Below are 12,597 nucleotides of genomic sequence, written 5' to 3'. Positions count from 1 at the left end.
TGCCAGCAAGATCTAGCGGAAGATCCCTGCAAATATAAACACCTACATGCACAGTGACCTACTTACAAGTTACATGTGGGCTTGCACGTAGCCATATAAAGCACGTTTAAAAGCTGTATTCAAAGCCTGTAATTTAAAACAATTTTCAGGCAGTGTGTGGCAGACTGAATAGAAATGATGCTTGATAGTCATTCATCCAAATTTTATTTAGTTTTAACATACAGAGTTTTCTTTTAAATTACAAAGGCTTACACTGTGCCAAGGACTTGCCATTGTGTTGATTTCAATGGGGAATTTTGGTTTGCATTTGATGACATTGGTAGCAGCCCACATTTTGAGTGGATAACATCTAAAATTCAGTGTCATGATGTTCAAGGATTTCCACTGATTTCCAGACACAGAAAAAATTCAAGGAATTACATACATTGAATGCATTCTGTTTATTTGAGAAGGAAGATCTCATACGAGTGCCCATTATGGAAGGCATCTCTTATCATGTACAATAAAATCAACCATTGCTTCCAGCAGAATACAAAAATACACATCTCAGTGACTTCCATACAATAATAAATATGTAATCATGCATCCAACAATAAAAAGGCACGGAAAACTGGTCACTTAGTAGTCATAAAAATTACTAACTATATTAACAAAGCCACCCAAATTATCTGTACAAGGAAATGTAACAATATATTCCAAAGGTGAAAACACATAAAACATCTTTAAAATAGTATATGCAATAAATACCTCAATTGTTTTTTATATATTAAAAATAAAACTGTGCCATTGTAAACAGTATGTAAACAAACAAAATTCACTGTTCCTTACCATTATTACAAGTAAATAAAGCCAAAAGTTACACCCCTGCTCTGTTAGATATACTTCATTGGCAAGTTTTGTCAGGCAGTTTAAAGTTTTACTCTTTTCTGCAGCAAACAGAGCCCACTATGTGTGTGTAATTAAGTACTAGAGCAATCGCCAAGCTTCAGAACTGACTACCCCAAATGCAATAGGTCATCAAATAGAACCGAAACTAGGAAAAGCAATTTTTGCAGTGTTACGGACAAAAGTAATTTATTTATACTACATATAATAGTGTCAGTAAAACGTAGCTGCTTATATACCACTGCTCTCCTCTCGGTCTCGGGGGGGCTGTTCGAAGGCGGTAAGCATCCTCAGTCCCACGGGCGGAGAAAGTGAGGCACACCAAGGTTAAATGGGTTGCCCCCAGTCTTGCACCAGCTCCGCGGCAGGAAACTAAAGGCAGAATCCAGACCTCCAGCCACTTCCCCCTCATTTCCTCGCATATCCTCTACTCGCCGTTGCCTTTCAGACAAATAATGGCATGTCCTGAACAACAGTCCCGACTAGAATTACAGAATGATAACGAACGTGCAAAAGGAAAGTTGCCTGCTCACTTGGGCGCCCATCTGCTCCCGTTAACAATCATGGGGGTTTGCCGCTGACCGCAGCGGGAGCACAACAGGAGATTTTTTTTCACCCCAAATCTGTAATCGGATCCACAATAGCAGACTAGCGAGCCCAGGCAGAGCCCTGTGCATCCTCCACGAGCCTACTGATCGCCTCGACTGTTTATTCTTTTGAGGTCTGTTTCTATAGCCAACAAACTCCTGGAAAGTTCAACCAAGGTACATACTTCCTTCCTTATTAGCAAGGGGAAGAGTAGGAATCTGAATATGATCCTTTCTTAAAACAAAATCACAGCAAATGACTCCTGAGAGTGGTGGGCATTCTGCACAGATGTCTTCAGAAAGAGCCTCGCGGGGGAATACGGCTGGCTTGCTATTTCTTCAGCTTTTGATAACATTGGCATAGCTACTACATTTTACAAATCCTACTGTATCCCTGGGATGACTATCTACGATGAATATAAACTTACCTGCTCTGGACACATATCTCAAAGTGCATGATAGCTCTTCTTTGAAAATGATATTTTTAGCCTTAGATGAAGAAATTAAGATGCATCTATTTAGCTGTTTCACAGCCTTATTTTTTTTACAGGAAGAATATACTTAGAGCATACACAATTAAAAGATACCCTGAAAAGGGATTTAGGAAGCGCTGCATTAAGGTATTTTTCCTCCCTGGTGCTATTAAAGAACTGATCCTTCTTTCTCTAAACAAGTGATTTCTCTAATGTCAAGCAGTTGTCTGATTTGCCTTACCACTTAATAGTTTCATAATTTTATTCATCCGTAAAATATTAAAAGAATCATTCTACAGACTGGCTCTGAAGATTCCTCCATGGCTTGAGGAGAAGTTTAAAGCCATATACTATAATAACTCCCCCCCCCAGCCCCGATAAGGTACTTTTGGATAAGGTACTTCAAGTGTCTCAGTCCAGATCTGTAGAGCCAGGTGAGCTGCATGAAATCAGTAGGTATACAAAATAGACGGGACTAGTTTTTATTCATCAATAAATAATTCTTCATTTTCACCTGCCACGCTGCATGCCCTCTTTGTGGAGAGAGGTATGAAAGGTGATCTGGTTTTAGAAGATTTTGTATTAAATCTTACAAAAGTTATTTTAGAAGGTATTTTCTTAGACATATTCAAGGACCAGACCAATGAAAAATTCTGTACATTCTCTGAGGCATATATTCCCACCTGTGTTGTAGTTTGCAGGTTCTGTAGAAAAATCCAAATAGCAACTGCAGATTTCACATTGGGAAAAAATAAATACATTTCACTCATTTAAAAAAATTATCACAGTAGGAAAATAGCCAGTAAACAATAGATTCAGAGGGGTTTAATCTTGGCCCCAGTGAGATCAATGGGAGTTTTGCCAAGGATTTCAACAAAGCCAAAATTTCACCCAGAATCATATACAATTCTTTAGCTGACAACAATCATAAACATCCTGCCACTCCATTGTATAAGTTAAATATTTATAAGCATCTGTAAACATCCTGCAATTCGTCTGATATAAAAAATACTATAATAAAAACAATGCAGCATTTCAAGCATTGTATAGTTTTAAGTTTTTTTGGCTCTACACACAAGTTGGCATCACTATAGTGGGCAAAACCAGGGTATGTATATACATATATATATATATATACAGGTGTGCACGCACATACACACTGCAGACTAAGTACTACATATATACACACACACATATGCAAATACTGGCAAGAGAACAACATTCATAGGTATGGCATTTAAAACTCTACCGATGGTCAGTCTTGATGATAACTTTTATGCGAGGAAGAGTTTCTACCTACTCAAATCCTTTGTAGGCTTACACGTAAATGCTAAAACTAAATTACATGAGCAATCTCCAAGGGGGACTGAAGTGCTCTTTAAAGCTAAGCACGTGCCTAAGTCCCAACAGATCTGTATGTTTGCAAAGACGATGAACTTTCCTGTGGAGCGAACGGGGAACGAAGGGCAGAACCTACCAAGTGCGCAGCAATTTTTACCTAAACCAGTATAAATCATGTTAGATGTTTTAATTTTCTATTGAATATGTTTCTGAATTGGGTCAAAATTGTGTGTTTCAGCTTTTTGCTACAAAACACAATTCAGACCCAGATATGAATTATGCAGAAAAATATACAGCATCACATCTCCGCAACATTTCCATGTGCACTTTATGCACCCATTCATGCAAGTAGGTGCATGTTACTACAGAATTAACTAACAGGTGTACTTGACTGGAATACTAGTTTAAGTGACAAGCCTGGCTAATGAGAGGAATCAACCATGTTGGGCTGGGAGCCTCTCAGGAGCTTTAAAATACCTTTAGATTAAATTTGCTTTTTTTACGTGCCAGAACATACACCACAAGTACATTCATGTGATTCCACAGCGCTCAGCATTTCAAGATACCTGCTCTGGACGTACAGTTGTGGCGGTGAGAAGTTCTGTTAGTACTGATATGTTTGCTGTCACCGTGAATTAAGACAGGAAGTTGGTAGTATTAGATGTCGTTAAATGATTTGTGTGTGATGACAGCAACGAAGAAGCACCAGAACTCTGTTGCAGAGATCAGGCCCTCTTCACCTCTCAGAAGCTCCTCAACGGCTTGTACTCTTTATGTACAAATCCCATCTGTTGCACATCTCGCCTTCTGCTGTGAATATTATCTTGCCTTTTGATGATCCTCTCGACATACAAGCTTCAGCGAACTAAATTACTACGTAACTGGCAGCTCTAGGGAGGTCCCATGTTTCAGCTCTTTCAGGATTCAAAGGACACAGTGTAAGGGAGTGGCTAATGAAATGAATTATTTCAGGACAGGTTCACAAGCTGTGCTCTTTAAGGGGGGGAAAAATGGCAATTTTTTGTCACATATGGACGCCCGCATTGTTCAAAGTGCATGTTTTAAGGAGACAGAAATCCAGGACACAAAGTATGGACACCACGAGTGACAGATGCCTGTAGAAAATCCTCCGAAATCTGGCTAAGCAGTACAGTCCAAATGCCTGTTTCAATATAGAGAGATGGCATCTTGTGAGAGGACAGTGCCACTAGAAACTTCACGGGGGTATCCGCATGCCCGTGTGCTTGCTATAAACCTTCACAAACTGTTCCGATGGAAAATCTTACGTTCTTAAAATTCTCATTAAGAGCCCCCAGGCCTGATTTGTCAGCACACGTGCTCTCCCTCCCTGAAAAGCAAGACAAAGCAGCTTCGAACGGCTTTCCTCATCCACCCCATTCATGTAACAATTGGCTGTGACTGCAATGAGAATTAGTCCCAAACAGAGCTTACCTCAACTAACTCGGGGAGAAAAACAGTCACGTCTGTAACTCTTTCCCTGTTAATGACATTGCCAGGTTATTAATTAAGCTAAAATGTTTTCTATCCAATTAACACTTTAGTTTATGAAAAATAGGACTTAAAATGCTAATTTCCTTTAAATATTCATAGTAGGCATTTGGGGCACTGTGAGGGGTTAGGTTTTGGCTTTTCACTCAGTTTCCATCCTGAAAACAAACTACCCAATTTTACTTGTAGTTCATTTCTTCCTGGTTTCATCTTCTAGTTCACATGCCCTAGTATAACATAGCTATACCTGGATCAAACACAGCTTCCTAGAAGAAGTGCTTCCAATGAATTTGGAAAAAAAATATAATTTAAAGTACTTCAAACTTTGTACCATATCGCTTTTACTTCCAGTATCTTTTCAATCCTAACACTAATCTTTCAGTCATACTACAAATATTTTTTTCCGAAGTGTTTGTTCCATAGAATAAAATACAGCTTAGTCACTTGTGTACTTGTCCTACTAGTAGCTACCATAATTTCTAGTATTTTCAAAAGTCTTACACAGCTGGTGGATTAGCAAAACCACCTCTCCTTCCAAGGGCATTCCAGTAGCTAGTGTTAATTGTTAGTGGCATGGCAAGCTAAATACAGCTTTTAGCGGGGACTGCAAGAGTATAACTTAAAGGATTTTTGTCCACCATGGCTATGCTGGAGCTTGGAGCCTGAAGCCCTGCTCAATCTAGATTTCCTGGAATATGCTACAGCTTTCTCCTGTCCTGCCTGTCCAGCTCTTCTGAACAGAAACGGGGGGAGACATGCGAGGGTCTCATCTTGCCAAGCAGCTGGGAAGTCATCCAGACACGGGAGCTGGGAAGCAGCGTGAGAACATTAGTAGAGACATGACCTGTGTTAAACAGAAATTATGTACCAGCTTCTTCTGCCCTTGCTAATATAAGCAATAGGTTATATGAACTCAAACTCCCATCAAAGAGTTTATATAAAAAGTGCTTGTATCAACTGGGAGACAAGGGCTTCAATTAATTTAAAACAGATGTTTATAGTTTTACCAAGCAAATGTATGAATTCTGTGTTGACTGCTCTGAAGGTGGTAGGTCTTTAACCACTGCAGCTAAATTCATTACAATTTGTCCAGGAATACTCTCAGGTCTGTAATTGCCAGCATTTTGTTAGTTTGCCAAAGTGTTAACAGTGTTAATATTTTATTTTTTTACAGTTGATGAGGGGATGATGTTTTAAGTTTAATTCTACGGTCTGGAAAAAAAACCCCAACTTTCAAAACCATTTTTTTTCAGTTAAAATATTGAGGGCAATCACTATTGAGCCTACAGAAGTTGCTATGAATTTTGGTATTAGCTCCAACTGGCTACAGGAATAGCCTCCTGGAAGTCTCCAGATGGCTTCCAAATGGAATATAATTTCTGAGAAACAAACTGGACTTCTGTATGGCAGAAATGAGCATTTCAAGTACATTAAGCAAACCATTAACAGAGCTATTAAACCTAATCCAACAGTAGTAGAAAAGAACTAGAAAATTTTTTTCTTTTTGTAAAAAAGATCAATTTCCACACTATATTCTATACATAAATACAGAAATTTATACAACCAGTAAAGATCGTCTATTGATAATTACCGAATGATGCTTTATCAATTGTGCTGACACTACCATTCATCTCTGAAGAGGCAGCAGAGATATTTTAAGTCCTGTCCAAACTCCTCAGCTTCCTCAAGCCATCAAAAACTCCTCCTTTTACTTAAGACAGCAATACAGTCATGTACAGTTCCTGCAAACGTTAAATCTTCGCAATTAGAATAAGCAGCATCGAGCACTGATGATATGAAAAAATCATACTACAAAGCATCCAATCTATGAAAACAGCATCAAAAAAGTGGGAGAGCCCGTAGTATAAATTTAACACTCAGGATGCTGCATTGAGAGGTACTTAGGTCACTGGGGTGAAAAAATAAATTTATAATTACTTATATAATTTTCTGTGGCTCCCACTTACTCACATGAGTGACAAGATGATTTCCTGGTTGTAAGCTGAATGTATTGCTCCAGCTCGGTTATCCTCAACAACATACATCACTTGTGACTTTACCTTTCACACAGACTTTTTGCACTGCTAATTATTAGTTACCAGAGCTGTCAAACTTATATGCAAGAACTTAATACTTAGGGGCAGAGACAGACCAATGGAGAAATAATAGTAAACACTAGTAATGCAGTCATTAATAGGAAGCATCAAGCAAAATGGAATCACTGTGGGGGTTGTTGTCTTACAAGTCCATTGTGGAATTATCTATGTATAACATGTAGTTTTACATCTATTTTTAAAGTTGGACTATGGAACATCCTCTCATATTTGCTTTATATATTAATTTTCCATTACATGTGAAAAAGGTCTCCTGCCAGTCTTCCCGAAAGGAAGACGAGATGCATCGAAAAACGCTGATGATTTTACCCTTGAAATAAGATCTGTTCATTATCAAGGCATCACGGAATTTTCATTAAGTGAATTAGTATCGCTGAGTTCAATTAAAAAGTCAAAACTGGCAGCTATTTCTCTACAAAAAGCATAGGAAAATATGAAATGGGCCATTATAAAAAAAAATCAATTCCTCTTGTTCGAATTACAGTTCTACAACATCACAGTATGAATTTCTTTGGGCAGGGTTGGAGAGAGAAAGATGATTTCTATTGATTATTATTTACAGGACCAAGCATGTTTACTCCAGTCCCAAAGTAAGAAATACTGGATTGAAATAGTCTGGGAGGGTTTTTGATCACACGCTTTACATTTTACTGTTTTTCCAAGTTTAAAATATTTTTCTTTGAAAGAGAGGTTTGAGAGAAAAAAAAAGTGGTTAAGGAGAAATGCACAAAAATGTACCATAAAGAAAATTTGTAATTGCCATCATATAAAAAATTTCATTTTTGAACAAATGTTTTCTTTAAAGTATTGTAAAAAACCCTCAACACCTACAACCATGAGCTTGCCTGATTTCATTCAGTTTCTAAGAAGAAGGCATTAGGCATTATAAAGGCAATACTTGCATGACCTGAATCAGAGGTTGTTACAGCAACTGAATACAGTGAACTGGAAAAATCCTATTCAAAATTGACAAAACAGAAGCATGCACTTTGCAATCTGCTGCCATTTTAAAACATGCATTTCTCCTCTTCCTCTTTCTGAGGTGTAAGGCATTTCATCTATATGAATACCAGCTGCTTCAAAAAAAATGCCGATTGCTCTGTATTCCTTTCAGATTTTAAGGTATGCTGACTGACCATGGAAATTAAGTGTATTTGACTAGGGGAAACAAATTCATCCGGTAAACTCTGTATAGTCATTTTTTTGTTTGATAAATCTAGCATGTTGAATTGGGCTCCACAGTATCTATTGGGATAACTTGTGTTCTAAAAAACTAACTACTTTTAGGGGATGTGTTTACCTTATTTTTGCTGAAATATTGGGATGTATGCTTTGAAGCACTTTAAACATCAAGATTAAATTATAAAGAATTCAGTTCATTAAAAATGTAGCTATGTATGTCCTTAGTTCTAGGAGCTGGGACTTCTACAGCAGTAAGGAAAAAAACCCCAATACTTGGAAATTACAATAATCATGAGATAGTAACACTGTGTTCAAAAGTCTTTCTTTAGAAAAGCCACATCACTAAACACAGTTACGACCCATGACCTCAGAGAAACCCTGTAAAATATTTTGAGCCTCCTTGTCAGATGCATTTGGATTTGATGGCCAACACTAGTCTAAGGCATAGAGTTGCATAAAATTTGCTCTCCTGGGCATCTAATAAATACAGCATAAATGATGCTTACAATTTTCGTTCTACTTGCACGTTTAAAAAAAACCTTCTGCTTAGGACAATCGAAGTTAAATTCTTTGGTGGTCATTTAAAGAAAAAAGAACTCTACAAAGACAATTGATCATTAGTCCTATACTGAGGTAATTTGAGGAGTGCCACAAGAAAGCTGCGTTACAAACAACATTTGCCCATTTTCCCTGCCTAAAACCAGCTCCCTTTTTTTAATGTACTCAGCATAGACCTCTACAGGGACCTGAAGAGATCCTGTTCCATAGCCCATCTTAACACATTTCATATAGCAAGGCTGAAGGTAGTAAAGAGAGTGTATCCTACAATCAGGAAAGCAAGGGAAGTTCTTCTATGTATTCTGTCCTTGAATTGACCAGAAAGATTAACTACGTAGTCTACCGTAACATCTGATATATTAGAACGCTGCCACACGTTAAAATATAGCGTAGCTTACAGAGAAACAAAGAGAAAAGGAAATACAACGTGCAAAGACGTGACAGATGCCATCTGAACTTCATTAAAGGGGTGAATGTCAAGTACATTAAAAAATATATAATCTTTCCATTGTTTGCCTAACTTCCCATTGTTTGCATATGCTTTTCATACAACAGCATGAAAATCATGTCACTTGGCAAAGGGATTTTGGTTTGTTTTTTACAGAAACTCTAATGGAACATAGCCTTTTACTTCTGTTTGTTTACCAGAATAATCAATTATGTCCACAGAGCTCCCAGAGTGGTGCCTGTTGAACCTACAGCAACAAGAGCACATAGTACTATAATTGGATATAAACGAAGCCTGGTTTGGTCCTTTTTATTTTTTTTTTTAATCTTCTTTTTTCAATAAAGCAATGAGGGGAATAGATCTTACTTTCCAAGGGATGATTCCCATCTACTTTCCAAGGGATGACTCCCATCATACTCACAAGAAAGGGAGGGCAAAGCCAGGATGCCGTACTTGACGTTGGCCCCTTCAGACAGGGGAGATGAGATAAGCTTTGGAAAAAACAAATGAAACCTTACTCTGCTGCCTACGAGGAAAACATAAATAGATATTAAGATACTTTTTAACCTGTAAGAAGTGTCAAAGCTACTTGATTAAGTAAAAGTCAAGCGTTCCTCGTGCTGCAATAACACGTTGTTAGGAACAGCAAGCAGACAGCAATTCTGTGCAAGTTTTCTGGCAGGTGGTGCCATATCATCTCATCTCAAACATTTAAGTAGGGTTTTTTGTAGCTATATGCAAATTCTTTTTCTACTAGATTAATATTTTTGTGAAAAATTAACCAGGAAATTCAATTATGAAGCTATGTTTCATTTAAGTAAACTATAAATAACCTTATAATCTCTGGTCTAACGCAGTTTCTAAACAAAGATAGTTTTCATTTTTTAACCTGTTTACATTCATGGATTACTATCTTGCATGTGATTCATCTTTGCATGCATAGTGTAAAACCTTAGAGTTTGTTTTTTGAATTTTTATGATCTACCCATGTAGGAGTGCTGACAAGAAACAAGTTGATGCCTTTGTAAAGAAATGCATACAGAGACATTTTTAAATTAATAGTTAATTAGTAATGAGTAAAAGCTTACCCCACAAAAATCAAATCAGCTGCTACATTTTAAAACTCTTCTTATGTCTGATAAATAAAATGAATTTTCCTGTAAAAAATTTTCATTAATGTTTCAACCTGCTTTTTGAACAATAGAGTAAATAAAGCCATTAGTGCCTAAAAGTTCAAATATGCTACAGCTGTTTGAGATAACAGAACAACTACATTAAAATGCACCATGAGAAAATCCTTTATCATTTTTCCATGCAGGAAGCCAATTGATATTTTTGTGAGGTACCGGTCTTTCAAAAATACTCATAAGTTAGTTACCTGATATACCTTCTGTACATGGTATATTTAAAAATCTAACTGTACAGTGTTTCAATCATATATAATGCATATAATCTGCTGAATATGGCACAAATGCTAAGTTTCCACACCCACACATCCTTTGCCGTAGGAACACATTTTAGGCATAACACAACACTGAAGAATAGAAAAGTGCCTGAAACTGGAAAAAAAAAAAAAAAAAAAAAGCCACTCAAGTAGTAATAAATTAAATCTCATTCAAACCGATATAAAAGTTGTTCAAGTGTTTAAAGTATCAGATGTGTCATGCAACAGAACAACAGACGATTCAGGCAGGCACACCATGCGTTAGTTTGCATTCATGGTATCACAAGGTTATCTCTCCCCCCTTCTGCGTGGCCGGCGAGTGCTGGGTACCTGCGGCACTGCTAGGCTCACGTGTCGAACATCCGAAACCTCTCCGTCTCCTGCGCAGGAGGTTTTATGGAGCTATGCCTCGGAAGGATAACCGGACAACCTCATGCTGTACAGTGGTATCTTGCTGCAGCATAAAGAGAGGCATACTGAGCTGCATGGAAGCAAAGCAATCATTTCTTGGTTATATTTTCCAGTCAGTGCAGTTCACCATAAACCAATCGATTTACCAAAATGTGCTTATCCGAACTGGCCAAGTTTGCACACCGAGAAAACCTCTTCACGGAACATGTCACCTTTTCCTTTTTTTTTTTTGGCACAAATCCTTTTGTAGTCTTGCAGCAAGCTCTTCACCATACAAGAATTCGGAGATACTAGCCTGTACAAACACTGGTGCTTATTCTTCCATAGAGTAAACTACAAAGACAGCCAAGTGCCTGCAACAGCTTTGCCTCTCCAGCAACTTTCCCTTCTCTCTCTACGGAGAGCACCAGCATAATTACACTTCAGACAAAGGGGTGTTCTTGCCGAGCTCTTTAATTCCCTGGAGAATTCGCTTCATATGACCCACTTTCGTTATCCCCAGGTCCTACAGAATAAGAAAAAAAAAAAAGAGAAAAAGAAGGAAGTTTATTTACAAAAAGGAAAAAAACCACCCCATTGATTATGATCTAACCATGCAACAGATATCTAGAAATGTGCTCACTGCAGTCAACATTAGCCAAAAAAGATTCCGTGGCCCCAGCAAGTGTTGCCTAATAAAATAATTGCTTAGAGCATACAATGAATCCCTCTCTGTCTTGCAGACAGAAAATTACTTACCTGCAATAATGACAACCCAAGGCACTGCAATATCTGTCAAAAACTTCTTTCACTTGACTTCTGAGTACAAAACCTTTCACAATTTCTGGCAAAAAAAGAACAATCTCCCCCTCCTCTCTAATACAGCAATAATGCTTGGTAGGATGTGATGGATTAGAGCTTCTGTCCAGCAATGTCACTTGATCTGAGGCCCTATGATGTCTGTTTTAATCAACAAACACACATATCCCCAGTTTCTCAAGGGAAAGTGGATGTAATGGCTACAGGCATGTAGGACAACTTCCCTTTAGAGAGCAATAGAAAAGGTAAGCATTTATTTTTCATTCCAAAAAGGTGACGTCTCCCATCATGGATCTTCCTGATTAGAGAGCTGGAAGAAAAGTTCTCAGAGACATGACAGTCACATCCCAAAGGAAAATGTAAAAAGCACAAGCATAAATCTCCTTGTAGCCGCCACTAAAGCAATCACATCAGCTGAAATGTTTCTAATATTGGTTTCTGGGACCCATCTCCGTAGGGAATGACAATAGACAAGAATTTTTTGCAGCAAACCTCTTCCAGTAATAATAACAGCTTTACCAGCATCCCTTTTCAATTTTGACTGGTCCAATGGTCAGAGCAGAATGGGATGCCCAGCTGTGCTAATGATCCCCAACTGCGCTAATGAGTTTTCAGCCCAGTTTGGTGGAAATCTGCTTCCTTTACCTGTAAAGCCCAGCTTTGAAAAACTCTTTAAAATCCTTGTGTTAGTGATGTTGAGCAAGTGACAGAGAGTCAAACACTAGCTACCTGTGTAGAATGTGATTAAATAAAAAAACCCTAGAAGTTTCACTATCTGTTTTTCTGAAATAAAAATAATTTTATTTTAGTTGGAAGATTTTCCATTATGAAGACATTAAAAGGAAAG

The 12,597-nt window shown here is 37.8% G+C and overlaps 1 protein-coding gene across 6 annotated transcripts in view; it reads right to left on the bottom strand.

The window, feature by feature from the left end:
* Positions 1-421: 421 nt before the first annotated feature.
* The window catches only part of DGKH (diacylglycerol kinase eta), a 174,482-nt gene continuing 162,306 nt past the window's right edge, over positions 422-12,597 (bottom strand). For 5 of the 6 annotated variants that reach the window (XM_069802639.1, XM_069802638.1, XM_069802641.1 and 2 more), the window contains one exon: positions 422-11,457. In XM_069802639.1, coding sequence (XP_069658740.1) covers positions 11,368-11,457 — 90 coding nt within the window. In that variant the 3' untranslated portion in view covers positions 422-11,367. The remainder of the gene's footprint in view (positions 11,458-12,597) is intronic. The other variant, XR_011327910.1, reaches the window with a different exon arrangement.

Source organism: Haliaeetus albicilla, chromosome 15, assembly GCF_947461875.1.
Source record: "Haliaeetus albicilla chromosome 15, bHalAlb1.1, whole genome shotgun sequence".
NCBI lineage: Eukaryota > Metazoa > Chordata > Aves > Accipitriformes > Accipitridae > Haliaeetus > Haliaeetus albicilla.
This window is presented reverse-complemented; position numbering and strand designations above follow the sequence as displayed.